The following is a 23,528-nucleotide window of genomic DNA, read 5'->3' on the forward strand; positions in this document are numbered from 1 at the left end:
TTACTTGATGTTTCCATTTTCTGCCGTTTAGGACCTGAGGGCGCGTTTCATGTCCATTAAATCGAAAAAAGCCAACTAGCAGTCCATGATTATATAGTCAAAGCTCTGGACCGAGCATACGGCGAGGGGGCTGGCAAATTTGCGGTAAGGGGGGCGAGAGTGCTCTCCTTTTCTGTCCTCTTGGACCTCTCTTTCTACAAGAGGTCACAGTGACCTCTTGTAGAAAGAGATACCATGAGATACCAAGAGGACAGAAAAGGAGAGCACCCTCGCCCCCCCCCCTTACCGCAAATTTGCCAGCCCCCTTGCCCGTTCTCCCACTTCGTGCTCGGTCCAGAGATTCTTAGGTCCATGGCCGGCACGGCCAAAAACACGCGAGATACAGGCCTTCGCACATAAAATTCCGTAAAGGCCTTCACACATAAAATTCCGTAAGGACGTAAAACGTAAGCATAAGAAAATCGACCAATCACAGTCGAGAACGAAAGGCAATAACGCAAGCAGTAGCAAATCCAATCTGTTGATTTTCTTAAGCCCGTATCAGACTATAATACGGATTGGGATTGGGATTAGAATTTAGATTGAAATTTAACCAATCACAGTAAAGTTTACTAATCTTAAGAGGATGCTAAACCCGTCTGTTTTATCGACATTTTTGTTTAGAATTAATCTTTTAATTAAGTTCAGTAACTTTTACTCTGATCAGCTGATTTGAGAGAACAGAGTTTTGCGCTCATATTCTCAAACGCGCGGTATTTGTTTTCTACCTGACCACGATTCTCCCACATAAAAATATATATTTTGATCGCACATTTTATATACTTGCCCGCCCTTTTTATTATGCAGCTCTCTGCAGCCAGTTGCGCAGCTAATTCTGAGGGTGCTTTCACATGGAGCGTAAATTGCTAAAAGAACGAAAATCTGCCCTGCAGTCGACTGCGCAGTCGTGCTAAAAAAATGAATTACTGCAAAAACTGCTGTATCCGATGCTTAAAAGAACGCACCCAATATGTCATTGAAGTACCGGGATTCTGCCGCTCCACCTGCGGCAGCGTTCGTGATGTTGATTACAGCCTGAAAAGACCAACTAGCAGTCCATCAGTCTATATAATTATATAGTCAAAGGCAGTGGCGTAACTACAATGTTGGGGGCCCCCGGGCAAAAATTGAATAGGGCCCTTTATATAGGGGTCAAATTTAGGGATCATTAGAAGGTCAACTTGAAATTTTCAAATGGAAACGAAACCCCTATTTTTGACAACAAAAACGGATAGAACAGAAGATTAAGTCAAGATTTGTCATTGATCTAGCTATCTGTAAGTAATCTATAGCTCACACAAAACTCCCTCCTTTTTTCTTACACGGGCTTGGGACCAATTCTTTCGACCGTAACAGTCCAGAATATTTAGGGGGCCCTTCTAAGCTGGGGCCCCCAGACCGTGCCAGGGCTTCCCGGGTGGTAGTTACGCCACTGGTCAAAGGACTCCATGAATAAGACAAAGAAGAAGTCGGCCTCTCTCGACCCTCTGCTCTGCCATCGACACTCGCAGCTAACGTCACGCCGTGACAGCGACGGGGACTCTACGTTCACATCCACAAAATATTTTGACAAGCGCGAATACAATACACTCTCGTGGCCTCGTCGCCGATTCGGAGAGTCCCAGCGAGGCGAGGCGGGACCCATGGATTCGTACTTTCATCGTAATCGCGTTTAGTTTCGTCGGCTCGTGAGATAATCTCGCTCGCGATTGCTCCGTATATTCCGTACGAGTCCTGAGGTATGGCGCTGTCAAACATTTTGCTGCTCAGCCAAATAGCCGGCTACGTCGTGGCCCTTATTCTGTCGCTCTGCATCATCGTGCCTATGAGCCTGCACGAGGACGAATTTAAGTAAGACCGTACTCGACGTTACGACAATTGTAAACTTCTCCGTCGCGCGTCACCAAACTCACCCGTTTTCCATCCCCTTTTTCCAGGGGACACTGTCTTCTGTTCTCGACCGGAGTCTGGCAGGAGTCGGACGGCCAGTTCGTGGTCAACTGGGCGTCGCAGGCGTATTGCAATTACACGGTGTTCGTAGGTCTGGTCCTCCTCGTGACGTCGACGGTACAGATCTACCGGTTGTCCCTGTTTATGTATCGCAGCGAGGACAGCTCGTTCCTCTCGGCGTTTGTGGACGTAGTAACTTGCGTCCTTCTCACCACCGTCACCTTAGTCGCGGCGATTATCGTCACCTTAGGTTTCATGACGTGGTGCCAATGTATGACCAAGAGGTTCCCGTCGTGCGAGCTGGCGGCCGGCAATGACATCGACAAGGCCGACGGTATCGACACGTCGGGTTTCCACATCGAGCTCGGCACTGCTCAGTTTGGCATTTGGAGCAGCCTGTCGATTTGGGTGGGTTTGTCGGTTTTCGCGGTCCTAAAGCTGCTGAGGTATCATCAGCTGGAGAATATGAAGGTTTCCATGTATAGAGAGAGGCAGAGATTGATAGAAGCTACCACGAGCAATCAGCAACAGGAGCCGACTTAAGAGTCGCTAGCCTAACGTTTCGTTTCTCAGGGTGAGTTTGATAATAACGTTTGCCAATTTGCAAAGACGAGCGAGACAGTAATCTCAAGGAATGTGCGTTTGCGTCGGCGGTGTTGCGTTACTCGCGAGATTTTCGTTAGCTCCAAGGCGCACGGAGTTGCTGCGAACGACGTGATATATCGATATTGTTCTGTGTTCGGAGCCAATCACATTTCAAAAGGAGTAGCCAAACCTTTCTATCGGCAAGAGACATCGGTATACAGCAAAATATTTTAAGAATATTAGTTCTCGTTCACAGTTGAGGAAGAGTTCTTTAAAAATATCTAGCGTTCGATCGGTCTTTTCTAGGTTTGGACATATAAGACTTGTATAAAGGTCGTGTTAACAATGTATATATTACAATATATTTATAAACCAAATATATAATGAACTGATACAAGCATATAATTGTAATAAGTAATCAGAGTTAATAAATGCTTTTTTTTATATATTTTTTCGTTTCTGTTAGGTATACATACATACGTAGCACTGTATGTACGTGCGTGTATAGGCAATTTATAACATGGGCTACCAGATTGTTAGGCTTAAGAATACGATACAAGAGATATTTGTTACGTGACGCTTTTGTTATTTAATGCTCTTTAAGTGTATCCATTATATTTTATTAACAAGCGCGCCTGTAATTTTGTATATATATAAATTACAAAATACATATACCGAAGTTATCCTGATGCAGCCTGACGTACTTTACTAAGTCTAAGAACCTGGAAAATTGAGTGTATATAACTTTGCGACGTATCCCACATGTTGTAATCATGTAAAATGCGTAAAAGGCATCGAAATAGAGAGCATGCGATAAGCTGGATCAGACAAGATATCGTGTATTCATACTTTCTTGCATGCTCCGAGTGTGCTTCTCTTGCTGCCTGGCGGACATACTCGTGTGGGAAGCTCGATTATTATAAAAGGCGCAATGCTTGCCTCTACGCACTCCAATTCGAAAGTAGTTTCGTTCACGCCTATTACTCCGTCGGGCGCGCATGGACCGCCTCTGGTTCTAAGAGGATAGCATGTATCGTTAAACTGCACCTCGCCGTCTACCGAGCAAGGATTCTCGACGCAACGGGGAACCGCCTCGTCTTCAGGAAGAACGACATAGTTTTTCGGCGGACAGGGGCCTTGTCTATAGGCTTCGTAGCAAGAGTCGTTCAACGGGAAGTACAAGAATCGAGGCCTACAATCGCACACCCAGCTATCCTTTCCGCCATCTCCTGGGTAGCGAAGCATGTCTTTCGGGCAACTGTCCGGTTCCGATACGGGTATACGGTCCTCTATCGTCTGCGAGGATGATCGTGTTAGAAAACGAAAGCCGTCACTTATCACTTTTTAACATTTATACTACCGTAGAGTTTCCGCCGCTGACGTGGGAGGTTTCCTCGTCGGTTGGATACGATACGTCCTGTCCCCATGTCACACAGTTAAATGCGAGAAGCGCAAAACCGATGTACAGATACTTCATCCTCACTACTGGACACGAGATCGAGCCGCTGGGAAAGCTACACATATGTTTATAAGCGCGATAAAGAGTGGGGAAAAAGAATATAGGAGACTTAATAATTTATAACTTTTATACAAGTACAAAGGTCAAAGCTAGAACGCACTCAACGAATATTTATATCGCCAATGACTGGTCACATGGTGACGAGGTGATACAAACGTAAAAATTTTCCATCCGCTCTCGAGTATTTTCGATGACTAAACGGAAGAAAGATCAGAGGGATATATATATATATATATTAGCTAAAGAAAACGCCCATTACAATCTGAATAAAAACTATCTGACCAATGATTAGTGATATAATTGTGCACAGCTGCTTTCCGGCTCTGATTGATACTTTTAATATTACATAAAATGTTTTCCTTACGATTCTTAGCAACGCGCCGTCCTCTTCTTGCAAAAGAGAAAAGATGTAGGAATATCGCACACGTGTTAACAAGCGGCAACTGGTGAACTTGAGAAAGACGGTCTTAGATTCTCTCGAATGCGTACGCGCAATTATACTGAGCCGATGTAACGGCGACTATGATGTTTCAAGGCTAACCACTGTCAAACAAAAGAAAATGAAAGAGTATACTGACCAGAGCGATAATCTTTTACCAATACATCGGCAAGTCATACGCGTACATGTAATCCACGAGAGAGTATGTACGTGGGAAACGAGTAGAGAAGAGAAGGAGAGAGGAATCGATTACACTTTAATTCTAGAAAAATATGGTTAGCAACTGTAATCCGAAACTATTGACTCACTCGCAACATGGTGAAGAGCGACGTTCAAACGTAAACTTTTGGAAATATTTAAGTGTTAAGAGGGTGAGTTTTTTTTTAAATCATATATTTACAAGAAATACGTTACAGAATTATTCGTTTAAAAATTCCATTTCATTATGTGCACCTATAGAATCGTTCATCGAACTCGTGAAGTGACTCTCGTTGTATTCCGGCCAGGATTTAAATTCTTTGAAGAGTTCCAGAATTCGTACTGGCGTCAGATCTCCAAATTGCGTGTATATCGTGTAATCTTTGGCTATTAGTCTGATTCCGCAGTCTGGTACCCATTTTCTGGAGAGCCAAATAACATGTAAAAGTAACGAGACAGATACATTTGAAGTTCCTTGTGGCGGAACAACGTTTGACAGAGACTGTGTTGCTTTTTCATCATACTCACTCTAACGCGGGTATCACTCTGGTACAGCGTTTTTGCATGTGATATTTTACAAAGTAGGAAAACGTTATCCAATCTTTTCGCGACAATTCTGAATAGAGGTCGGCTCTCGGCTCCAGCCTTATCACGTAAATTTGTTCGTAATCCTGTTTTAACCACAAACTAGTTGCATTATTTCCAGGCTGACGTTTCTTCTTTGGCCACGGTATGAAAGCCTTTCTATTCAGCGTGCCCAGGAGTTCGTAATTAAACATTAATTTGAACATCACCTTTGAATACGAGTATAGTGTTTGGTTGTTAAAAGTACCGATGTTATATCTCTGAAACATATTGAGACCAAGTGTCAGTACGATTATTAAGCGTACTCTTCGGGATGCTTGAAAGTAAAACAAAAACAAGAATAAACTGCGATACTAACGTGCCACATGGACGGAAGTATCGCGATGTAGAAGACGGGCCTTCCGTGGAACGTGAAACCATTGCGGAAGATTAAATTGTATATAATAAACGTAAATAAGCTTTTGCTATCTGACGCGCCTATTACTTGCATGTAAGTTTCGTCTTCCCAATTCTTGCTTTCTATCGCCTTGAAGCTATCCTGATACCTGCTGTCAGTGGCTTTATCCTCATAAAACGTTCTTATCAATCCAAAGAGATTCAGAGAAGTTTTCGAGGAGATCAGATTCAATTTTCCAGGATATTTGTCGCAGAGCGTTTCCAATATCCCGTGCAACTTTACGTTCTTTTCGTACAGATGGATCAGCGGTACGCCAGCGTTCAACAGTTCTCTCGTTAATATGCCGAAGCCAGGATTCAATTCGGCAACGTAACACATGTTCTTCGAGAGGTCACTTCTTATCAAAGAGACATATTTTGCGGCGGTCTCTTTGTCGATCAGGTGCAGTATGTTTGTATCCACCGTTTTAAATCTCCATTTCATTGACTGGATAATATCAATTATATCCGGATTGACTTCCTGTATATAATTAATAATATCCAACGTCTCTTCATTGTGCAATATCGAATGCTCAATGTATGTCAGTTGCGACCCTTTGTTCTTCTTCCTCACTCTTGGTAATCCCGTTTTATCACTCGGCCCCTTTGTCCCTGCAGAACCAACAGCTTCTTTCCGCTGGGTCGGTGACCTGTCGTCGATCACCGTCGAGCAATATGCATTTATGACGTGCCTGTTCCTTCTTGACAACCAGCAAGCTATTGCAGGTGGGAAGCTTTTGTGCAACATTTTATATTCAGTCTGTAAAATTAGGGAAAACCAATTAAGAAATAAGATCTGGAGCGATGAATTAGATACGGTAATAAAAGATAAGGGAATACTAAAGCTACGGATGGAAAGAGAAAGCGGGTTACGAATTTTAAAGAGTGAAAAAGGAGAGAAAGAGGAAGAAACGTAAATAAGGTAAGATCAATAAAAGACTAATAAAGTATAAAGAATACAAGATCCATACAAGTGTAAGTACAAATAGGGAAAAATTTAGCATAGAATAAGGCTAAGCTTAGAATTGCTAAATTTAGGTTTCAAATATAAGTAAATAGCTAAGTGAGTAAATAAATAAAGAAATTAATGCAAGCTCGCCCAACGTTGTGACAATGTTGTAACGTTGCTGCAATATTCTGTGTTTGCTGGGCGTCTTAATCTCTTACGAGCAGTGTTCAGTTTAATATGACAATAAAATTAGGGTGTTTAATAATTAAGCGCATAACATAGTTATCTGACTCCAACTTAAAATATAAGATGACGCGTTTATCTAACACATAAAGATGTGATAACAAAAAAATTTCGATTTAAAAGTAATAGTTTAAATTGACGAACGTTTCGACTTTACTTAGTCTTCGTCAGTCCCTAAAATAATATAATTATTGGCAATGAGTGTATGAAGATGTTGGCGCACGTGTACAATGGTGTATAATATAAATATTACTTGTGATTCAATTGTAAGAAATTCCTCTTCCAAGCGCTGTCCAGTAATTTGCGGTAATATGTTGCAATCTCTTTCACATTTCTAAGTGTGAACAGTCCGGTAACACGATGAAATGGACTGAACACTGCTCGTAACACTGTTGGCCTTAAAAATGTTTGACGTTCAAATAAATTAAGCAATTAGAAACACCAGTCGCAACGCGCAGGGATGAAAATAGGGAGGTTGGAAACGAGCATGCAAGAATGAACGAGTCAAATTAACACATTGTCAAGTAAACCAAGTCCACGTCTTGGCTGTAAGCTGAAGTTAATGAATTGCTATTACTATTCGGTCTGTACGGAACAAAAATCTTGAAGAGTCTCGCAATCTTCGAAGTGTCCCCAGTGCGGTCGCGTTCATCTGAAATTTGCGACTAACTTTGCTGACTGTAACAAGCGAGATTTCTCAAAGAACTTTTCCAAACTTGTCGACCTCTCCCAGTATTTCGTGACTCTCTCCCTAATAAAATTCACGCGCGAGACGCCTCGGTACGTCTCGTTGTTTACAAGCAAACTTAACCTAGTTTAACCTAATCTCACTTTTCGGCGCGTTACGTACGCCACGAGGTTTCTGCTTGTCACACCTGAGATAGCAGGGCAAGTAATTAACAAAATGTATTTACGTGCAGTGCGCAGTTGTTCGTGAAGTGGTTATCTGTACGTAGGCTCCGAATTGCAAGTATGTCGCATTTTTTTTTCTATATTCCACAATTGCGCCACGTATCCATAATATTAAGTTTGGTTATATTCGTTTTCTAACGCGTTACCGCGTCGCTTTATATATCTGCGGGCAAAATGTTTCAGCTATGAAAGTAGAATTTTTGTTTATTTTTGTCGCACTAGCCAGATTTTGTGATTAATACTGTTGTTGTGTTCGCAGCTCTCGCAGGTATGAGAGATACACATCTCGGACATTATCTTTGAGTTTCTGAGAAACGAGGGCAGCTTATCGGCGATACTGTATCATTGCCATTATCATCTCGACAAAGCATTCGCAAAATGGCTCAAAGCGCCGCTCTGTTAACGCGCATAGTGGCATCCTCCGTTTCCGCCACCGTACAAGCCGGCAAGATAATCCGGGATGTGTTGAGCAAAGGTGGGCTGAACATTGTGGAAAAGGGCAAGAACGATCTGCAAACGGAGGCGGATCGTTGCGCCCAACGGTGCATCATAACTTCGCTCAGTCGCCAGTTTCCAAACATCACGATCATCGGCGAGGAAGAGCCGTCTAGCTGCGAGGTGCCGTCAGAGTGGATCATCACGGAAGCGGACCAAGAGGTGTTGCAATTGAAACTACCGACCCACTTGGAGGACGTCAATCCCAAGGACGTGTGCGTCTGGGTAGATCCTCTAGACGGTACTGATATCTCAAGTGTATGGATGTAAACGTCCATCGCGATAAGACACTCTCGTGCCTTTGTTTCACTTTGCATCGTTGCCTTCCGCAAGTGTGTCGGAGCAGAAGTCAACGTTATTTACAAAAGACTCCGCATTGCAGGTACGGCGGAGTACACGCAGGGACTGGTGGAGCACGTTACGGTACTGGTCGGCGTGGCGATCGGCAAAACGGCAGTCGGAGGCGTAATTCATCAACCCTACTACAAGAGTGACGAGAACAGCCCGTACATTGAAAACGGCCGTACATTGTGGGGTATCGACGGCGCGGGATTCGGGGGGTTTACTCCAAAGCCGCCGCCGGATGGGAAGAGGATAGTCACGACTACCCGGTAGCGAGCTACACCTTTGACATTTCCACTTTGATATCTTGTTACGTTGAGTATATCGTATCGTTTGTTCTCAGCTCGCACTCCGACGGTATCGTTCAAAGTGCCATAAAGTCGTTGGAGCCCGATGAAGTGACACGCGTCGGTGGTGCTGGCCACAAGGTAGTTGCATAAACGGACTGCCCGTCCCGTTTGCGTGTAATCCTCCGAATTATCCGAAAAACATAATCTCTATTGCAAATAAGTTGGTAAATAAACTCGAGGTGTTTATTCGCAGGTGATTCTTCTGTTGGAAGGAAAGGCTCACGCATACGTGTTTGCTAGTCGCGGATGCAAGAGATGGGACACTTGCGCGCCCGAAGCCATTCTTCATGCAATCGGCGGTGTTTTAACCGATCTCCATGGCGAACGCTATTCTTATAATAAGGAAACGACGTATGTAAATGTCAGAGGCGTACTGGCCACTGCGCCTGGTCAGCCGCATCAGTGGTATTTAAGTCATATACCTGACGAAGTGAAACAAAAGTTACAATAGGTGTGCCTGCGTACTACGCGGCTTTTCAATTGGCATCGTCCAATGATATTTAATAACTTAAATAAAAAATTTTAATCATCCTCAGTGGGTATAATAAAAACATTCCGTACAGTTCTATATTTTTCAACACTTGATATCGACATAGGGTTCTTATTTATAAAGCAAAGACGACTGTTGGTCTCGAAATAATCTTAAAATAAAATTACGACAAAAAAAAGAGATTTTATTATTACACTCCCACTTTGTGAATCTTTTATGTTATTTTTGACTATGTAAAAATAAATTTAATGCTATCACGTTGGATTGATAAAAATATCACGCCTCGAAGGGGCGTTAATAGATTAAACGGAAACAACGAAATAAAATCAACGAGGAAATAAATATTCACGGTCAATATACTGACGCGGCAGCCATTCCGGTTTTCCGTCAAGGCATTTAAGTAGAAGGGAGAATAAAAGGCTCTATAAGAAGTCTCGGCAAGTTAGTGCGCGACCGTGCGTCGTGCATCATCCAGCTTAGCAAACTGATTCCGATATTCCAACTGGACCTTTACTCGTCTCGCCACCAAACAGACTGGTTGTCCTTCGGAAGTTGTATATAAAAGAGCGAGAAAGATAAAGGGACGAAAGAAGGCAAGAGATTAAATTTGAAGAGCTGACGCAGGAGATAGGAATTCGAAGAAGGTAACGAGGCTTATTAAGAAATTAATTAGGAATCAATTCCGGAACGGCAAGTCAATAGAAATGGCGGTACATTTTCTATTCGCAAAATCGTTTCTCTTGGCGATATTCTTCGTAAATATTTGTGAGAATTATGCTGCTTATCAGCCACCAGCAGCTACGGTGCAGCCACTTCATCCCATGGGACTGCGCATTTCTATTCCTGGTAAGATAAAACTTCAATTACTCAAGTATATTTATATTTGGTACCGGACAAATAAAATTAAACTAAAATATTGCAAGTACTTATGTGGATACTTTTGTTAAATTGATTTCAAATTGAAAGAATCTGCAATTTAAATTACAACTGTTTTAAGACACCGTGTACGATCTGTTTAACAAATGTTATAATCAAAATTGCAGGATTACATTTAATCAGAATAATATTCTTTTCTTATAGATGAGTTTGGAATTACATTAGTCGCCTTCCATGTGAAAATCAATGAGGATTTTGATGGCTTAGAAGCGGGACATATCGCGAAGGATATTCTCAAAGTTCGCAATGGACGATGGACTTATGAAGACCGGCACACTCAATTAAAGAGAGATGATATCATCTATTATTGGATTCACGTGGTATATCAAGGCCTTGGTTACAATTTGGTTGATCAATCACATCGGGCTGTTGGTAAGTTTTGTATAAATATTGGTCACAGCTGATTATTACATAATAATACAGGGGATTACATAATCCTCTGTCTTATTACACATATATACGTATAAACTATATGTCTATTTAATTAAAAGCTATTTGGTCTTGTATTATCGCTGAGCGAATCTCAGTGATATTAAATTAACGATGCAATTTTATTACCATTTATTTGTGATTTAATTTGGTTCTTCGAAAAAATTATTTATTCGCTACAGTATGCAATTTTCGTTTGCAATTGATCCTTGAAACTTCGGTTAATTTTTAGACTTTTACAATTACGATGGCGCTCCATACGTTGCCGATACGGTTCAAAGTTCGCAGAATTGCGCGACGACGTCGACGACATGGGTCTTCGAGAACGGCAAAAGACGACAAGCCTGTCCACGTCAACTCATTTTTGAGGACAACTTTGATACTCTTACCGCACAATGGAATATATTGAATCGTTTTGGTTGGAACAAGCCGGTACGTATCGCCAACGGGTGTTTATGAATAAAAAAAAAACTTTTACCAAATTGTTACGTTATGCATTTTTGACGCTAGGATTCCGAATTTGTCGTCTACATGAACGCGACAGCAATGGACACCACTGATGGACGGTTGCGCATTACACCGATTCTGCTTAATACTCAATACAGTAACAGCAGGGACTTTGTATCTCATGGAAACTTAATTTTGGAAGAGTATGAATTATAAAAGAATAAGGAAAACTAAAGGACTGAAGTCAAATTTAATTATATTATAGTTTTCCGGTATTAAGTATATTCTTTTTTTCAGTTGCACGGGCGAAGTTGGTACAGAGGAATGCCAACATCTAGCCTCTGGCTCATACATCCTGCCTCCTGTAATCTCCGGACGTATCAATACAAAGGGAAAATTTGAGTTTCTCTTCGGACGTGTCGAAATAAGAGCCAAATTACCACATGGCGATTGGGTGTATCCTCGTAAGTTTATCAGCTAACTTTTCACCATCGATTTCGTTTGTGACTTTAATCATTACAAATGTTTCGTAGTGATAACACTGGAGAGCGCCGAGAATACATTGGAATTGGGACTACATCGCGAGATTAGGATTGCATCCTCGGTGGGCAACGAAGAGCTAAGGACTCCTGAGAGTGAGACCGTCAGTGGCCGCATACTGTCTGCGGGCGGACTGATCACGTCCTTAGACAACAGCAACACGCAGAATAACCGCATGACGCTGCCCAAGAGACAGTCGAGCAAACCCTGGTCGGACGATTTCCATGTCTTCGAAATCGAATGGAAGAGTGGCCTCATTGTAGTAAAGGTCGACGGAGTTCAGTACGGCGAGCAAGCTGTCGATGGATCATTTGGAAAACCGGTATTGAAATTATGGCCGGTATTCATAGTCGAGTCTTATTTCAAAATCATCTTAAGCGTTGTCTTAAGACGCTAACACGGCTCAGTGATTAGTTAAAAACACATTAAGAGTATACTTAAGATGATCTTAAATATAAGAACGGACTATGAATACCGGCCTATATCTGATATCTTTTCCTCGTTAACGGAGGAGCTTTTACTCTTTGCACACTCTTACTAAATCTTGCAGCGATGCTAAGACTTTGATTTCATTTATTGTGCAGTCGTATTTGACTTTGGGCGTAGCTGTCGGAGGCATTCACGAATTTCAGGATTTCGTCACGAGCAGCGGATATGTCAAACCTTGGCGAAATGTCGAAGCAAAGGTATATTATTGAATATTTGAGACTCGAACGAAACGTTTCTAAGCCCTGTGCTAAATATACTAGACATTTTAACAAATAAATACAATCAATATATTATTCTTTACAGGCATTGTTGAAATTCTATCGCGCGAAAGACCAGTGGTATCCCACGTGGGACACACGAACAGCGCTTCAAGTGGATTACGTGAAAGTGTGGGCATTGTAAATACTTTCGTCTCCATGAAATAGTATTTGTATGGTTACGTATATTTTGTATATCTTATATATACATGTATTCTATGCGCGCATCTTTCTTGCAAAATAGCACGTTCACATGTTTGTAATAACAATTGCGTAACTCATATATATTATACGCAAAATAAATAACACGTACTGATGATCGTGCCTCATGATTGTTTCTCATTGTAGAGTTCTGGCTATTGTACTACAAACTTAAGTTAACATAGTTTGTACTTCTACCGATTGTATTCGAGTGCACTCGCGCTGTTGCGAATCATCTTACTATTACTAAAGGGAATTGGAGGTGGCATCAAGAACACGTCGAGTACAGGTTGCCGGTTCAGTTGAATATCAGGACCAAGACCGTTCCCCAATTGATTAATGAGCCACTCTCCGCGATATCCAAAGCGCCGTTGATATGCTTTCGCAGCGCGTGGTCCATCCTCGGGTCTGAACTCGATGTGCATCGGCTCATTTTCGGTACTTACGAAACGTAATAGACTCGTGATACCGTTCCTGGTCCATTCCCGAAGCTGCAAGCCACTGGGCCAGAGTCTTGGGAAGATTGAAACATCGGGCTGATGTTTGAACAATGCTTGCGGCCACGTGAACGACGACAAGTCAAATGTCCTGGCATTCCGTGTCAACGTTCGATCGCTGCTCCATACGTTTGTCTACTCAAGATAATTGCATTTTTGTCTTCGTTAACACGAAATTGAACAAATTCAAATTTCATCAGTTCGATACGTGATTAAATTGGCACTTTTTTGCAGATTCGATTATAAGAAATATAAATAAAAATATTACGGTCGAAACTGAAGATAAAATTCCTCGAATTGAATCAGAGAAGCAAGTGAACGCGTGTCTGCTTAATACAAGCTCACTTACCGTACAAAGGATGATTGTTAAAAGTACTTTATCAACATGCATGACTTGTTAAAATTGCGCTTGTTGCGGAAGCACCTAATGGAAAATAATGGACGACTGGCTGCATTTAGACCGCGTCTGGCTTTTATGCCCTCCTCTCCCATAGCCCATAGACAATTCGTGATTCGCATAAAGTATCGATTCGCAAATAACTGATTGTTATTCGCGACAGGAACCACCGTAACTTTTTAAACTCTCGCGCGTCGTTAAGCGCGCGATCGAGTTTTTACTTTCACTGCGGGTATTACGATAGACGGCCAACATATTTATGTATAAGTATACAGGATTAGTGAATAAGATTCGTACAGTGGAACCATTCCTCGTCGGTAACGATACTAGTGAACCGAGTCATGTGTCGGAACCGAATATTGGTAGGTTCAGTGAAAAATTTACGAAGAATTGAATTGATCTCGCAAACAAATGATAAGAAGTTCGTGGTAAACAAACAAAATTGTGTGTCACGAAGCATGTAGAATAATTTAGCGGTGCTGTGTTAATAAATTATTAGTAAAGGACTGTGTAATAATTTAAGCTAGATTATTTGTTTTAACAATAATAATCTCAATCATTTCTTTCTAATCTGTTTACTCTCTGCGCGTTCTATTATAGATTGTTATGCTGACGGCATTATTACTTCATAGTGAAATTATTGTGCCAATCGCCAATGCTACAGTCGACAGATTCCTGCAAGATTTTATTCAGTATAACATAGCAGGTGTACCTATCGTGCACGAGGTAATTGCATATTATGTAGAGCATTTTTTATTTCACTTATTTTTCTCGCTTTCATGTTATGCAGAAAACGGAATGGGACTTTGATCCGAATGTCGGCAAGCAAAGAAGGATTCGATACGAACAGGAAAACGGACGTTTCGGAGAATACGCTATAGCAAAAATTGGAATGGGCATTGGATACAAAGGTCCATGGGGAACATCAGTGAAATATTAAATTGTATGCAATTACATGTCTTTAACATAATGCTCATATTTTCTTGAAGTGACATATGGATCAAATCTTCGTGTAAATATATCTCTTATAAATCAAATTCAAATTTTCGTTTATTTTTATTATCATTAATATTTACTTACTTAATTTTTTTCGTATTTTTTTATTCGATTTAATTCGATTTAATCGTATTTTAATTGTCCACAATGGCAATTGTGATTGAAGGTGATTAAAAAGTGTGATTTCCTCCTCTTATTTTAGTACTGCACGAATTTTTAGCCAAGTCATATTTCGGCAAAATCGATTTTGATTAAATATTTAATTGGAATAAGTGTATGTATATATCTGAAAAATTAATGATAATTATTTAATGGCATCAGTCATGGGCAATTTTAAGTAATTAAAAAACACCTTTGTTTTTGATATTTTTGTATTTTCTTAATATTTATACTTTATCACGTACAATTTGCAATCAAGAAAATATTTTATCGATACTTTCGAAAGACATTTCGGATATTGCGAAAAATTCATGGTCGACGTTTCAAGTGAAGTAATCAATGTATGTAGCACAGCGTATCTCAGAACTTTCACTTTACACATCAGAGAAAGAATCAAGATGGTAGGGGAATGAAGAAATTCAGACCGAGTTCTGTCGTGGACCTGGAACGTTGGATATAGTGACTCGATCTCAGGAAATTTGTTAAATTTATTAGTAATTGATCGAACAATTAATAATTGTTCTACTAAAAAAGAAACCTTTAGTTCGCATTATTTTCAAAAATTCTTGACTCTCTCTCTCTCTCGCTCTACTATTAATCGAGAGGACATTTCAACTGTTATAATGGCGAGTTCTACGTCTGTAAGTAATAAAAAATGATATTAATAGACTACAAATATAGTCTTCTTTAATCTAACAAGGAATATAATTTTTTTTCTTGAATAGAAACTTAATTAACAGCTGCCATCTGTCGCAACTTTCTAATTGTCACACATTGCATCTCAATTGAATTTCGCTCGAGGCTCATTAATACTTGATGTCTTGCAAAGAAATTACCTCATTATTTCTTAAATTTTTGTCTTTGTTTTACAGTGGCTGACTGTAATCACGTTAACAACTTTCGCCATTCTTTCTCTCACTACAATCAGTGAAAGTGTAGCCGTACTTCCGGAACCACAAGCCCCCAATTTCCAATATTTTGAACGGTTGGTGAAACAATCTCGATATTTAATTATAGAATAGACAGTTAACAAAATTAGTTATCATTTACTTCGATGTTAAATATCTGTACGATTCCGATTGTTACGTTATAACGCAGTAGTTTTCTAAAAAAGGTTCTAAAGTTTTCACTAAAAAGCATCGTAAATAGTGTATTGTAGTAATTCTTTTTTTTTGTTACTTTTTTAGGCCAAAGTATCGCTATCCTTATTACGATGAAAATGGTAAAGGAAAGCTGCTCTATGGCTACGGTGGCCCTGAATTGTTTCAATATAAAACATACAGTGTTCTAGAAGGAATTCATTAAATGATCACATTGTTTAAACTCTTAGAAAATTGAATATAAAATATTTGTATACATATAACGTAACATATATGAGAACATGTGATTAATCCATTAATATACTCATGAAACATTAATTCGAATATATCTGTATAATGTAACACGCTGGCATCTTTTCGATGGCACACAATTAAATGTCACTCGAATATATAAGGTCACTATTACGCTATTTGGGAAAACAGGACGTGCGTTGTTGGTACAATTTGCATTACGTTACCTTGCCATCGAAAGGATACGTTCGCTATTGTGGAATTAATAAGGAACATTGTAAGAGCATTTATTTTCGCTGATTACAACTGTATTCTTAAATGCAATCGATTTGTATGGCTGATTTTAATTACAATATATTTGTCTTTGTCTTGTTCTTACTCGGTAAAATGCTGCATGATCCGCTTCTCCTCTAACGTGAATTGACTGACAATGAGTGAACAAACGGCGGAATCGACATTTCTTGCCGAGTGAGGCTTAAAAACTGTTAGAATATTTAGAAAAAGGTGTAAGATAGAATGATTACGATGATTCAGTGCAAACATTTGCTTTGGAGAGACTGCAGTCTCTAAGACTATATTACAAATAGAATATATTGTTTAAAAGTCATTGATCTATCAAACGTGCGTGGAATGTGCAGTAGCATCGCTACCATCTATGAAATAGTGGTTTATAGTCTCACTGTTGGGACAATAATGAAATATAGTCTAATAACTACAGTCTATGTAACTTACTACATCGTTACCGAAATGTTTCTCTCTTCCCTTTTTCTTTTCTACGTGCACAACGTGCTGGAAAAAATAGAAACGACAATTTGTAAATGGTAAAAAAACTGCAGTCACACTGCGCAATTGATACATTAAAACTGTCATCAAAAGAATATTATTATTCTCTTATTTTGTGATAGAGGTGCACACGTGACGAAGGTACGAACGTGCAAGCACAGTCGAGTAGATGTGAGTTAGCGAGACGTGTCAATTATAAACGAACGCGACCGACTGCATATTGACGCCGAGCGATAATTGATGCGCTTATTCATTATGTCGATGTTTGTCCGCCTTGCTCTCGCCGGCAGACTGTAACTGTCATACGAAATCCATTTCGAACTTGTTATAATACTGGCCATTGACGCGACGTCTTTGCAGTTGCCTCTCGATGAATTTCTTTATCTCGCTGATGACGAAGACGCTCGATGTCAACGCCGCCAGGAATAGTAGATCTAAAGGTTAAAAATAAACATGTTATACAAGAAATATCGATTATCTTTAACAGTATCGTCGGATACCTTTTGCTGTGAGAGCTTCAGTCTGAAATATTCTCTGCAACGGCGGGAAGTAGATGACGAGCATTTGCCCGATGACAGAGAGTGTTACGGCCACCAAGAACATTTTATTACTCCACAAACCGATCGTGAATATGGATTTCGTCTGAAACAAAGGAGTATTTGAGGCTGTAGCAATCTTCTTTTCTTGGTATAATGACGATTTCAAATTAAAGTATTATCTGATGTTTTCGCAAGGTCGTATCAGCGCTCATTCTGACCGAGACAGACAGGAAATTACGTAAAATACGACCTTGCAAAAGAGATCAGTTGATATGTGAAATCTCACCTGTGATCTACAGCTAAGAGCATTGAACATGTCGAAGAATACAAAGCAAGTAAATGTCATGGTAGTATCTCTCGCGGTATTTCCATTAACCATCTGGAAATTAAGCGTGCGTAATCAAGAGAAAAAAGATTACACTTAAAAAAAAACTATCTAGAAATCTTACCTCTCTGTTGTACACCCACAAAGTGCCGAGAATGATGATGCTGGCGGATAACAAGACGTTGATTATAAGGTGACGGGTGATCATTGGCTCCTTCGTATTTCGTGGCTTTTGCTTCAGAACGTCCTTGTCAACCGGTTCTACGCCAAGACTATACACAGAAAAAGATTAATTGCGTATAAGATGCGTGATGAATATTTAATGAAACGTCACACACATCGAAGAGAAAGAAAAAGCTGTTCTGTATTTAATTTACCTTTGAGCAGGTGGACCATCCATAATGATGTTGATCCACAGTATTTGCATAGCATTCAGAGGATTCGGTATACTCATCAACGTTGCGAGAGCAATCAGAGAGAGCGCGGCTATGCTAGTACTCAATTGGAATCTGACGAAATTGCGAATATTGTGAAAGATTCCCTTTCCCTCTTCGATCGCCGCGCTAGAGCAAAAAGTAATATAACAGTCAGCGGCCATACTAGAGTGAATGTCACGCTGATACAAATGTTTCCAAACGTTATTAGGCAATTTACATAATGGTTCTGAAATCGTCGTCGACCAAAATCATGTCGGCCGCTTCCTTGCACACATCGGTGCCGTTTTTACCCATGGCGATGCCTATGTCGGCCTTCTTCAAGGCAACTCCGTCGTTTACACCGTCACCGGTCATACCTACTATATTGCCGTTTCTCTGCAAGGCTTTTATGATACAAAGTTTGTGCTTTGGTGTAACGCGATAAAATACACTAACGCTATTAATGCACTGTTCCAATTGATGCTCGGACATCATATCAATCTCGTCTCCCGAGAGAAGCAGGCTATGAAGTGTATCCAAACCAATCATGCTAGCTGAAAATTAATCAAATCCTTTGTAACTCTGTAAAGATTTGTGCTCGTTGTATAAAAATATTGCAATAGTTTTATATATATATATATATATGTGATATATTATTGTTTATAAAATATACCTATTGCAGCCGCAGTTTCCTTAGCATCGCCAGTCACCATCTTCACCTTAACACCGCTGTTCATTAAAATGCTAATAGATTCGCGCACATACGGTCTTGGTGGGTCACAAATGCCAACCAGACCGACATAAATTAGATCCTGCAATGAGGAGCCACGTGCCAGACCGATCACTGTAACCATATTAAATAGAAATAATCGAAAAATATAATAAAAATTCATCATCCTTTCATTATTATGCTTAGAGACAACACCTCGCAACCCTTGTTGGCCAATATCGTACGCTTCTGTCAAGAACTCCTGATCTTTCTTTTGACTAAGAGGATACACTTGACCATTCTCGTAATATTTTGTACACTGCGGTAAGATTTTCTCCAAAGCACCTTTTACAAAGTATATCTCCTGCCTATTCTGAAATATTGAATTACAGCGTGTATGTACTTGACTTTCTAAAATAAAATAAAAAAAACGTGCATCTATTACCAGGGAGAATGAAGTGTCTGGCTGTAAATTTACCTCTCCAAATTTCGGGGTACATTTCACAGCCATCATCTTTTGCTCAGACGAGAACGGATATTCTTGCAATCGCAAATATCTATCGGCGACACCATACATGCCGAATTTCATTGCCACCGCTATCAGCGCGCCTTCCGTCGGTTGTCCCAACAGAGTGTCATTCTGTATGATAGCGTTATTGCACACGCAACCCACTTCCAGCATGTTACTGATAGCGGCGCGTGCGAAATCAAGATTATCACATTTCCGTATGTGCACTTCCCCCACGCCGTTGTATCCCGTTCCAGTAACATCCGCGATGCAACCCTCCGACGTAACGAGTATCGTGGCGGTCATCTCGTTCTTCGTGATCGTGCCGGTTTTATCAGAACATATCACATTTACGCAGCCTAAAAATAAAACAAGATCTCTCTCTCTCTCTCTCTCTCTTTCTCTCCATATGTTTGAAGCTTTACACGGGAGATTAGAAGAATACACTTTGTAAAATTGAACTGAAACAATTTCTCGAGATTTCCAACGTTACAACTTACCGAGAGTCTCAACGGTTGGTAATTTCTTCACAATGGCTTTTCTCTTGACCATTCGCATCACCCCCAGCGCCAGTGTCACAGTCACGACGATAGGCAAGCCTTCCGGTATAGCTGCTACTGCCAAGCTTACACCAATGGTAAACATCTCAAGGATAGCCTTACCTTGGATCCAGCCCAGCAGCATAATAATACCGATAATGCAGAAGGAATAGAAGGACAGCTGAGCACCTAAAATGTCCATGCTTCGCTGTAGTGGAGTCTTTGGTGCCTCCTCCGCCTGCATCATCGTGAAAACCTCCCCAAATTCACTCTTTTCTCCCGTATTCACTACAATTCCCTGTATCGCGCGATATCGTAATATAAGTTGATGGTAAAGCGCAATGACTCCCAAAGATTTCATGTATAGTCTCAACGGGATTTACCTTGCCGTTCCCGCAGCGAACTAAAGTGCCCATGAACGCGATATTTCTCTTGGACGTCAGCCCGTTGGTCTTCAACAAGGGTGCCGTTAACTTTTGCGCCGGCTCGGTCTCGCCAGTAAAGCTGCTCTCGTCAATCGCCAGATCTATAGCTTCGAATATTCTGATGTCGGCAGGTACTCTATCTCCAATATTTAAATACACTATATCGCCAGGAACTAAATTGCGCGCGAGAAACGTCTCCACGCGACCCTCTCTCAAGCTGGAAACAAAATATCAGAGTGCAACGGCAGCGCAAAAATATCTTAACAAGTAAGAATTAACAATTTTTCTTAGTCGAGATTTCTTTTGCTCGCAAAGCGTAGGATCTCACGAAGTTACACGCAAGTTCCACCTTCTACAGGGTGCAACGGCATTTACGTCTTCTTCGCGAGGGGAAAGGAAAGCCACGCGTATTAAGGATTAGTGTATCCCTTCGAGGACCGCACTTGCCAAGGATTGTAAATTTAGATTCATGCTGCCACAAGATCAAACCAATATCCATTGTGCGTGTACTACGCATAGCGCGCGGTTAGTCAAGTACCTGATAGAAAGCACAAATCTATTTACCAATGGCATATCGGTGGTACCAACTTATTCAATTCCTCTAAAGATTTCTCCGACCGGTACTCTTGTACAAATGCGACTGTCACCACTATTATGATAGCCTACAAAGGAACGCATCACATACATAAGCATCGGTTAGACAACGCCTGCCGAAATTTGTTGTGGGATTGACGAAAGTCAACAAGGGAGAGGCTGAGATCTACTTACCACAGTAATACTGACGGCGTCGTCGAACTGCTTCATGCACACGCTGACAAATGCGGAGGCAAGCAAGAGGAGAATCAACGGATTCTTGAACTAAAACGTTTAAACAAGTTAAGTAAGTCTCATTGTCGCCAGTGATGATTCAAGGAGGGAATATTTTTTTAATAGGTCGACCTAACTGGCAAGAAGTGATCTTTATTTGGTTCGCAACGTTTCGACCCTTTAATCAGGTCCTTTTCAAGTGTGTTCTGCAAACAATCAGGTCCTGTTCAAGTGTGTTCTACAAACAATCAGACCTGACTGAAGGGTCGAAACGTTGCGAACCAAGTAACGATCACTTCTTGCCAGTTAGGTCGACTTATTAAAAAATATCCCCTCCTTAAAACATTTAAACTCAGTTGATTATAACAATCCATCGAGATTGCGTTGTAGTTCCTTCCGTGTACGACGTCGCGGGGCAGGAGAAACTCGCACCTGTTCGATGTATTTCTTCCACGGCGGATCCTCCTCCTTGACGGTGAACTCGTTGAAACCCGTCAGCTGTCTTCTGTGGTCGGCCTCTTGCCATCTGAGCCCCGTTCGCACGTCGACGTGCAATCTAGCCGCCACCTCTTCAGCCCCAAGACTCGCTGATTCGCCGGTAGTCAGCCACATTTCGGAATCTTGTTCTTTGTCCTTGAAAAAACAAAGAAAACATCATCACGTTAATCCACCTGAGCGCATTCGCAAACCATTGCATATTGTTATACATTGGGGGTTTTCATTTAGGGCCAGTTTCACAAACGTCGTTTAACCGCTAACCCATGGTTAATCGATCCTCTGTCTCTTCTTGGATAACAAGATTGAGAAAGATAGGAAGTCGACTGAACTCTGGTTAACAGTTAACTGACGTTTGTGAAACTGGACCTTAGAGAGTAATGTCAGGTTCAACTCAACAGGAGAGGAGACACGTCGACTGGAAAAACAGCTCGTTCACTAATCGGGCACGGCGCGACGATGATAAATCGTTCATTTTAATTACCGCGTTCCACGCGACGTCACATACACGTGTCGCGGATGCGTTACGCGCTACCTCACGCAGTCTTATCAACAGTGCACCAAACCTGCGGCACACCCCCGCGCGTTATCTATTGTCGCAACTGTGTGTAAAAAAAAAAGAAGAAAAGTGCGCGCACCGAGGCGGAACCATTCGGCGGGAAGTCATCTCGATTCTCGCCGGCAACAATCGAGGCGGAGGGAAGTCGTCTCGCGGTCGAGACTCGACAAACGAGGGTGCGTGTCGGGACCAAGTGACGAACGTTAACCTCGCGGCGCGACGGAGGCGCAAACCCCCGATCGATCTGTCGATACGTTTCCGAACGGAAATCGAGGGCGGCGATTACGAGGACGTGAGCGCGGGCGGATCGCAGGACAGGTCGGCGCGGAGGCGGCCCGCGGCGTGTCGCGCGAACAGGGAAGCGCGTCCCACGAGCGATCGCGGCCACGTAAACGGGCAGCTGGGATCTCGGCGAGCGGCCAAGTCAACGCACTGTCAACGGCGATCGCGGAACTTCGCCCGGTCCGGCCGGTCCTCCCGACGTTTTCTCCCCTGCCGTCGACTCCTGCACCCCGTCATCCCGTCATCTCTCGGCGAAGTCAACGTGTCGTGCGACACGCGCCGCGTATGTGCACCACAGGGGCTCTCAATCGTCCCGTGCCACTCGGAGCAGGGAGCCTCCGCGGACGATTGGGGTCCGATGTTGGTTATATTAGAGACGCATTGGCCGACGTTGTTCAACGTGAAGCCAGTATTGGCCGTGGAATAAATGTAAATATTGCACGATGATGATTACATAATGTTAGATTTATACGGAAATGCATTGGCCAATATTTAACAATGCAATAAGAATATTGGCTACCCCGCGAACATAGAACATTGCGCAATATTGTAGCAACGTTGTTGCAATGCTCTGTGTTTGCTGGGTAATTAAGAGAAGGCGTCCACCTTACAATATTGGACAAATATTAGAATTGCTGGATCACATTATTTCCCAATATTGAATATTGGCCATGGAATAAATGCAAATATTGCACGATGATGATTACATAATGTAAAATTTATACGGAAATGCATTGGCCAATATTTAACAATGCAACAAGAATATTGGCTACCCAGCAAACATAGAACATTGCGCAATATTGTAGCAACGATGCAGCAACGTTACAGCAATATTACAACATTGCCGCAACGTTGTTGCAAGGCTCTGTGTTTGCTGGGTAAGTAAGAGAAGGCGTCCACCTTACGATATTGGACCAACATTGGGAATACT

The 23,528-nt window shown here is 41.5% G+C and overlaps 9 protein-coding genes and 1 long non-coding RNA gene across 18 annotated transcripts in view; 6 read left to right on the forward strand and 4 right to left on the reverse strand.

Annotated features, from left to right (window-relative positions):
* The first annotated feature begins 1,042 nt into the window (after positions 1–1,042).
* Positions 1,043–3,263, forward strand: LOC105566733 (transmembrane protein 179). The gene is made up of 3 exons (XM_012020964.1): positions 1,043–1,125; positions 1,482–1,890; positions 1,977–3,263. Exons 2-3 carry the CDS (start codon positions 1,781–1,783, stop codon positions 2,530–2,532), a joined length of 666 nt encoding a protein of 221 aa, XP_011876354.1. The 5' UTR covers positions 1,043–1,125; positions 1,482–1,780; the 3' UTR covers positions 2,533–3,263.
* Positions 2,911–4,647, reverse strand: LOC105566732. 2 transcript variants are annotated; one of them, XM_012020961.1, is made up of 4 exons: positions 4,458–4,647; positions 3,935–4,088; positions 3,424–3,870; positions 2,911–3,296 (listed from the first exon to the last, which is right to left on the reverse strand). In XM_012020961.1, exons 2-4 carry the CDS (start codon positions 4,049–4,051, stop codon positions 3,255–3,257), a joined length of 606 nt encoding a protein of 201 aa, XP_011876351.1. In that variant the 5' UTR covers positions 4,052–4,088; positions 4,458–4,647; the 3' UTR covers positions 2,911–3,254. The 2 variants fall into 2 exon arrangements, with proteins under 2 accessions (XP_011876351.1, XP_011876353.1); XM_012020963.1 differs by lacking the exon at positions 4,458–4,647 and adding an exon at positions 4,194–4,299.
* Positions 4,648–4,908: 261 nt separating this feature from the next.
* LOC105566735 (dimethyladenosine transferase 2, mitochondrial) lies at positions 4,909–7,930 on the reverse strand. Of its 3 annotated transcripts, XM_012020971.1 has the most exons (5): positions 7,520–7,600; positions 7,196–7,339; positions 5,674–6,510; positions 5,259–5,575; positions 4,909–5,152 (listed from the first exon to the last, which is right to left on the reverse strand). In XM_012020971.1, the coding sequence occupies exons 3-5, from the start codon at positions 6,496–6,498 to the stop codon at positions 4,951–4,953; spliced, it is 1,344 nt and encodes a 447-aa protein (XP_011876361.1). In that variant the 5' UTR covers positions 6,499–6,510; positions 7,196–7,339; positions 7,520–7,600; the 3' UTR covers positions 4,909–4,950. The 3 variants fall into 3 exon arrangements, with proteins under 3 accessions (XP_011876361.1, XP_011876362.1, XP_011876360.1); XM_012020972.1 differs by lacking the exons at positions 7,196–7,339; positions 7,520–7,600 and adding an exon at positions 7,857–7,930; XM_012020970.1 differs by lacking the exon at positions 7,196–7,339 and having other exon boundaries at positions 7,520–7,613.
* LOC105566734 (3'(2'),5'-bisphosphate nucleotidase 1) lies at positions 6,070–9,709 on the forward strand. Of its 5 annotated transcripts, XM_012020966.1 has the most exons (6): positions 6,070–6,153; positions 6,369–6,476; positions 8,114–8,590; positions 8,732–8,960; positions 9,035–9,119; positions 9,235–9,709. In XM_012020966.1, exons 3-6 carry the CDS (start codon positions 8,233–8,235, stop codon positions 9,490–9,492), a joined length of 930 nt encoding a protein of 309 aa, XP_011876356.1. In that variant the 5' UTR covers positions 6,070–6,153; positions 6,369–6,476; positions 8,114–8,232; the 3' UTR covers positions 9,493–9,709. The 5 variants fall into 5 exon arrangements, with proteins under 5 accessions (XP_011876356.1, XP_011876358.1, XP_011876357.1 ...); XM_012020968.1 differs by lacking the exons at positions 6,070–6,153; positions 6,369–6,476 and adding an exon at positions 7,416–7,490; XM_012020967.1 differs by lacking the exons at positions 6,070–6,153; positions 6,369–6,476 and adding an exon at positions 7,760–7,830.
* Positions 9,710–9,938: 229 nt separating this feature from the next.
* Positions 9,939–12,948, forward strand: LOC105566737 (beta-1,3-glucan-binding protein-like). The gene is made up of 8 exons (XM_012020973.1): positions 9,939–10,377; positions 10,612–10,839; positions 11,129–11,328; positions 11,407–11,546; positions 11,641–11,807; positions 11,877–12,205; positions 12,468–12,569; positions 12,676–12,948. Exons 1-8 carry the CDS (start codon positions 10,236–10,238, stop codon positions 12,772–12,774), a joined length of 1,407 nt encoding a protein of 468 aa, XP_011876363.1. The 5' UTR covers positions 9,939–10,235; the 3' UTR covers positions 12,775–12,948.
* Positions 12,949–13,012: 64 nt separating this feature from the next.
* LOC105566738 lies at positions 13,013–14,304 on the reverse strand. Its single transcript, XM_012020974.1, has 2 exons — positions 13,677–14,304; positions 13,013–13,462 (listed from the first exon to the last, which is right to left on the reverse strand). Exons 1-2 carry the CDS (start codon positions 13,716–13,718, stop codon positions 13,025–13,027), a joined length of 480 nt encoding a protein of 159 aa, XP_011876364.1. The 5' UTR covers positions 13,719–14,304; the 3' UTR covers positions 13,013–13,024.
* Positions 14,305–14,321: 17 nt separating this feature from the next.
* On the forward strand, positions 14,322–14,780 carry LOC105566739. Its single transcript, XM_012020976.1, has 2 exons — positions 14,322–14,450; positions 14,515–14,780. The coding sequence occupies exons 1-2, from the start codon at positions 14,331–14,333 to the stop codon at positions 14,662–14,664; spliced, it is 270 nt and encodes an 89-aa protein (XP_011876366.1). The 5' UTR covers positions 14,322–14,330; the 3' UTR covers positions 14,665–14,780.
* A 953-nt stretch (positions 14,781–15,733) lies between these two features.
* On the forward strand, positions 15,734–17,015 carry LOC105566899 (the record flags this gene model as incomplete). The annotated part of the gene is made up of 2 exons (XM_012021298.1): positions 15,734–15,864; positions 16,067–17,015. Coding segments are annotated over 2 exons (249 nt in total), but the record flags the coding sequence as incomplete, so codon positions are not given.
* Positions 16,482–23,528, reverse strand: part of LOC105566745 (calcium-transporting ATPase type 2C member 1) — a 13,465-nt gene continuing 6,418 nt past the window's right edge. Inside the window, exons 3-16 of one of the 2 annotated variants that reach the window (XM_012020985.1) lie at positions 21,694–21,894; positions 21,223–21,312; positions 21,019–21,116; positions 20,413–20,671; positions 19,991–20,327; positions 19,461–19,849; positions 19,199–19,355; positions 18,947–19,117; positions 18,512–18,827; positions 18,235–18,420; positions 17,982–18,129; positions 17,819–17,911; positions 17,494–17,635; positions 16,482–17,427 (exon numbers count right to left, since the gene is read on the reverse strand). In XM_012020985.1, the coding sequence (XP_011876375.1) occupies positions 17,294–17,427; positions 17,494–17,635; positions 17,819–17,911; positions 17,982–18,129; positions 18,235–18,420; positions 18,512–18,827; positions 18,947–19,117; positions 19,199–19,355; positions 19,461–19,849; positions 19,991–20,327; positions 20,413–20,671; positions 21,019–21,116; positions 21,223–21,312; positions 21,694–21,894 (2,721 nt within the window). In that variant the 3' untranslated portion in view covers positions 16,482–17,293. Of the gene's footprint in view, positions 17,428–17,493; positions 17,636–17,818; positions 17,912–17,981; positions 18,130–18,234; positions 18,421–18,511; positions 18,828–18,946; positions 19,118–19,198; positions 19,356–19,427; positions 19,850–19,990; positions 20,328–20,412; positions 20,672–21,018; positions 21,117–21,222; positions 21,313–21,693; positions 21,895–23,528 lie in introns of both variants that reach the window. The other variant, XM_012020984.1, reaches the window with a different exon arrangement.
* LOC105566742 overlaps positions 22,749–23,528 on the forward strand; it is a 3,169-nt gene continuing 2,389 nt past the window's right edge. The window contains exon 1 of the long non-coding RNA XR_001009307.1: positions 22,749–23,026. This is a non-coding gene — a long non-coding RNA (uncharacterized LOC105566742). The remainder of the gene's footprint in view (positions 23,027–23,528) is intronic.

Source organism: Vollenhovia emeryi, unplaced genomic scaffold (genome assembly GCF_000949405.1).
Source record: "Vollenhovia emeryi isolate VEMERY1.0 unplaced genomic scaffold, V.emery_V1.0 DF939142.1, whole genome shotgun sequence".
NCBI lineage: Eukaryota > Metazoa > Arthropoda > Insecta > Hymenoptera > Formicidae > Vollenhovia > Vollenhovia emeryi.

Excerpts from the sequence above, each read along its gene's own strand:
- LOC105566733 (XM_012020964.1), top strand. The coding sequence starts at position 1,781 with ATGGCGCTGTCAAACATTTTGCTGCTCAGCCAAATAGCCGGCTACGTC. Across the intron at positions 1,891-1,976 it reads CTGCACGAGGACGAATTTAA|GGGACACTGTCTTCTGTTCT; the intron begins GTAAGACCGTAC and ends CCCTTTTTCCAG.
- LOC105566732 (XM_012020961.1), bottom strand. The coding sequence starts at position 4,051 with ATGAAGTATCTGTACATCGGTTTTGCGCTTCTCGCATTTAACTGTGTG. Across the intron at positions 3,871-3,934 it reads TCAGCGGCGGAAACTCTACG|ACGATAGAGGACCGTATACC; the intron begins GTAGTATAAATG and ends TCATCCTCGCAG. Across the intron at positions 3,297-3,423 it reads CACTCGGAGCATGCAAGAAA|GTTCTTAGACTTAGTAAAGT; the intron begins GTATGAATACAC and ends TCAATTTTCCAG.
- LOC105566735 (XM_012020970.1), bottom strand. The coding sequence starts at position 7,594 with ATGAACGCGACCGCACTGGGGACACTTCGAAGATTGCGAGACTCTTCA. Across the intron at positions 6,511-7,519 it reads TGTTCCGTACAGACCGAATA|ACTGAATATAAAATGTTGCA; the intron begins GTAATAGCAATT and ends CTAATTTTACAG. Across the intron at positions 5,576-5,673 it reads TACTTCCGTCCATGTGGCAC|AGATATAACATCGGTACTTT; the intron begins GTTAGTATCGCA and ends AATATGTTTCAG.
- LOC105566734 (XM_012020966.1), top strand. The coding sequence starts at position 8,233 with ATGGCTCAAAGCGCCGCTCTGTTAACGCGCATAGTGGCATCCTCCGTT. Across the intron at positions 8,961-9,034 it reads AGGATAGTCACGACTACCCG|CTCGCACTCCGACGGTATCG; the intron begins GTAGCGAGCTAC and ends GTTTGTTCTCAG. Across the intron at positions 9,120-9,234 it reads TCGGTGGTGCTGGCCACAAG|GTGATTCTTCTGTTGGAAGG; the intron begins GTAGTTGCATAA and ends GTTTATTCGCAG.
- LOC105566737 (XM_012020973.1), top strand. The coding sequence starts at position 10,236 with ATGGCGGTACATTTTCTATTCGCAAAATCGTTTCTCTTGGCGATATTC. Across the intron at positions 12,206-12,467 it reads ATGGATCATTTGGAAAACCG|TCGTATTTGACTTTGGGCGT; the intron begins GTATTGAAATTA and ends TTTATTGTGCAG. Across the intron at positions 12,570-12,675 it reads GGCGAAATGTCGAAGCAAAG|GCATTGTTGAAATTCTATCG; the intron begins GTATATTATTGA and ends TATTCTTTACAG.
- LOC105566738 (XM_012020974.1), bottom strand. The coding sequence starts at position 13,718 with ATGCATGTTGATAAAGTACTTTTAACAATCATCCTTTGTACG. Across the intron at positions 13,463-13,676 it reads TAACAATCATCCTTTGTACG|ACAAACGTATGGAGCAGCGA; the intron begins GTAAGTGAGCTT and ends TATCTTGAGTAG.
- LOC105566739 (XM_012020976.1), top strand. The coding sequence starts at position 14,331 with ATGCTGACGGCATTATTACTTCATAGTGAAATTATTGTGCCAATCGCC. Across the intron at positions 14,451-14,514 it reads GTGTACCTATCGTGCACGAG|AAAACGGAATGGGACTTTGA; the intron begins GTAATTGCATAT and ends CATGTTATGCAG.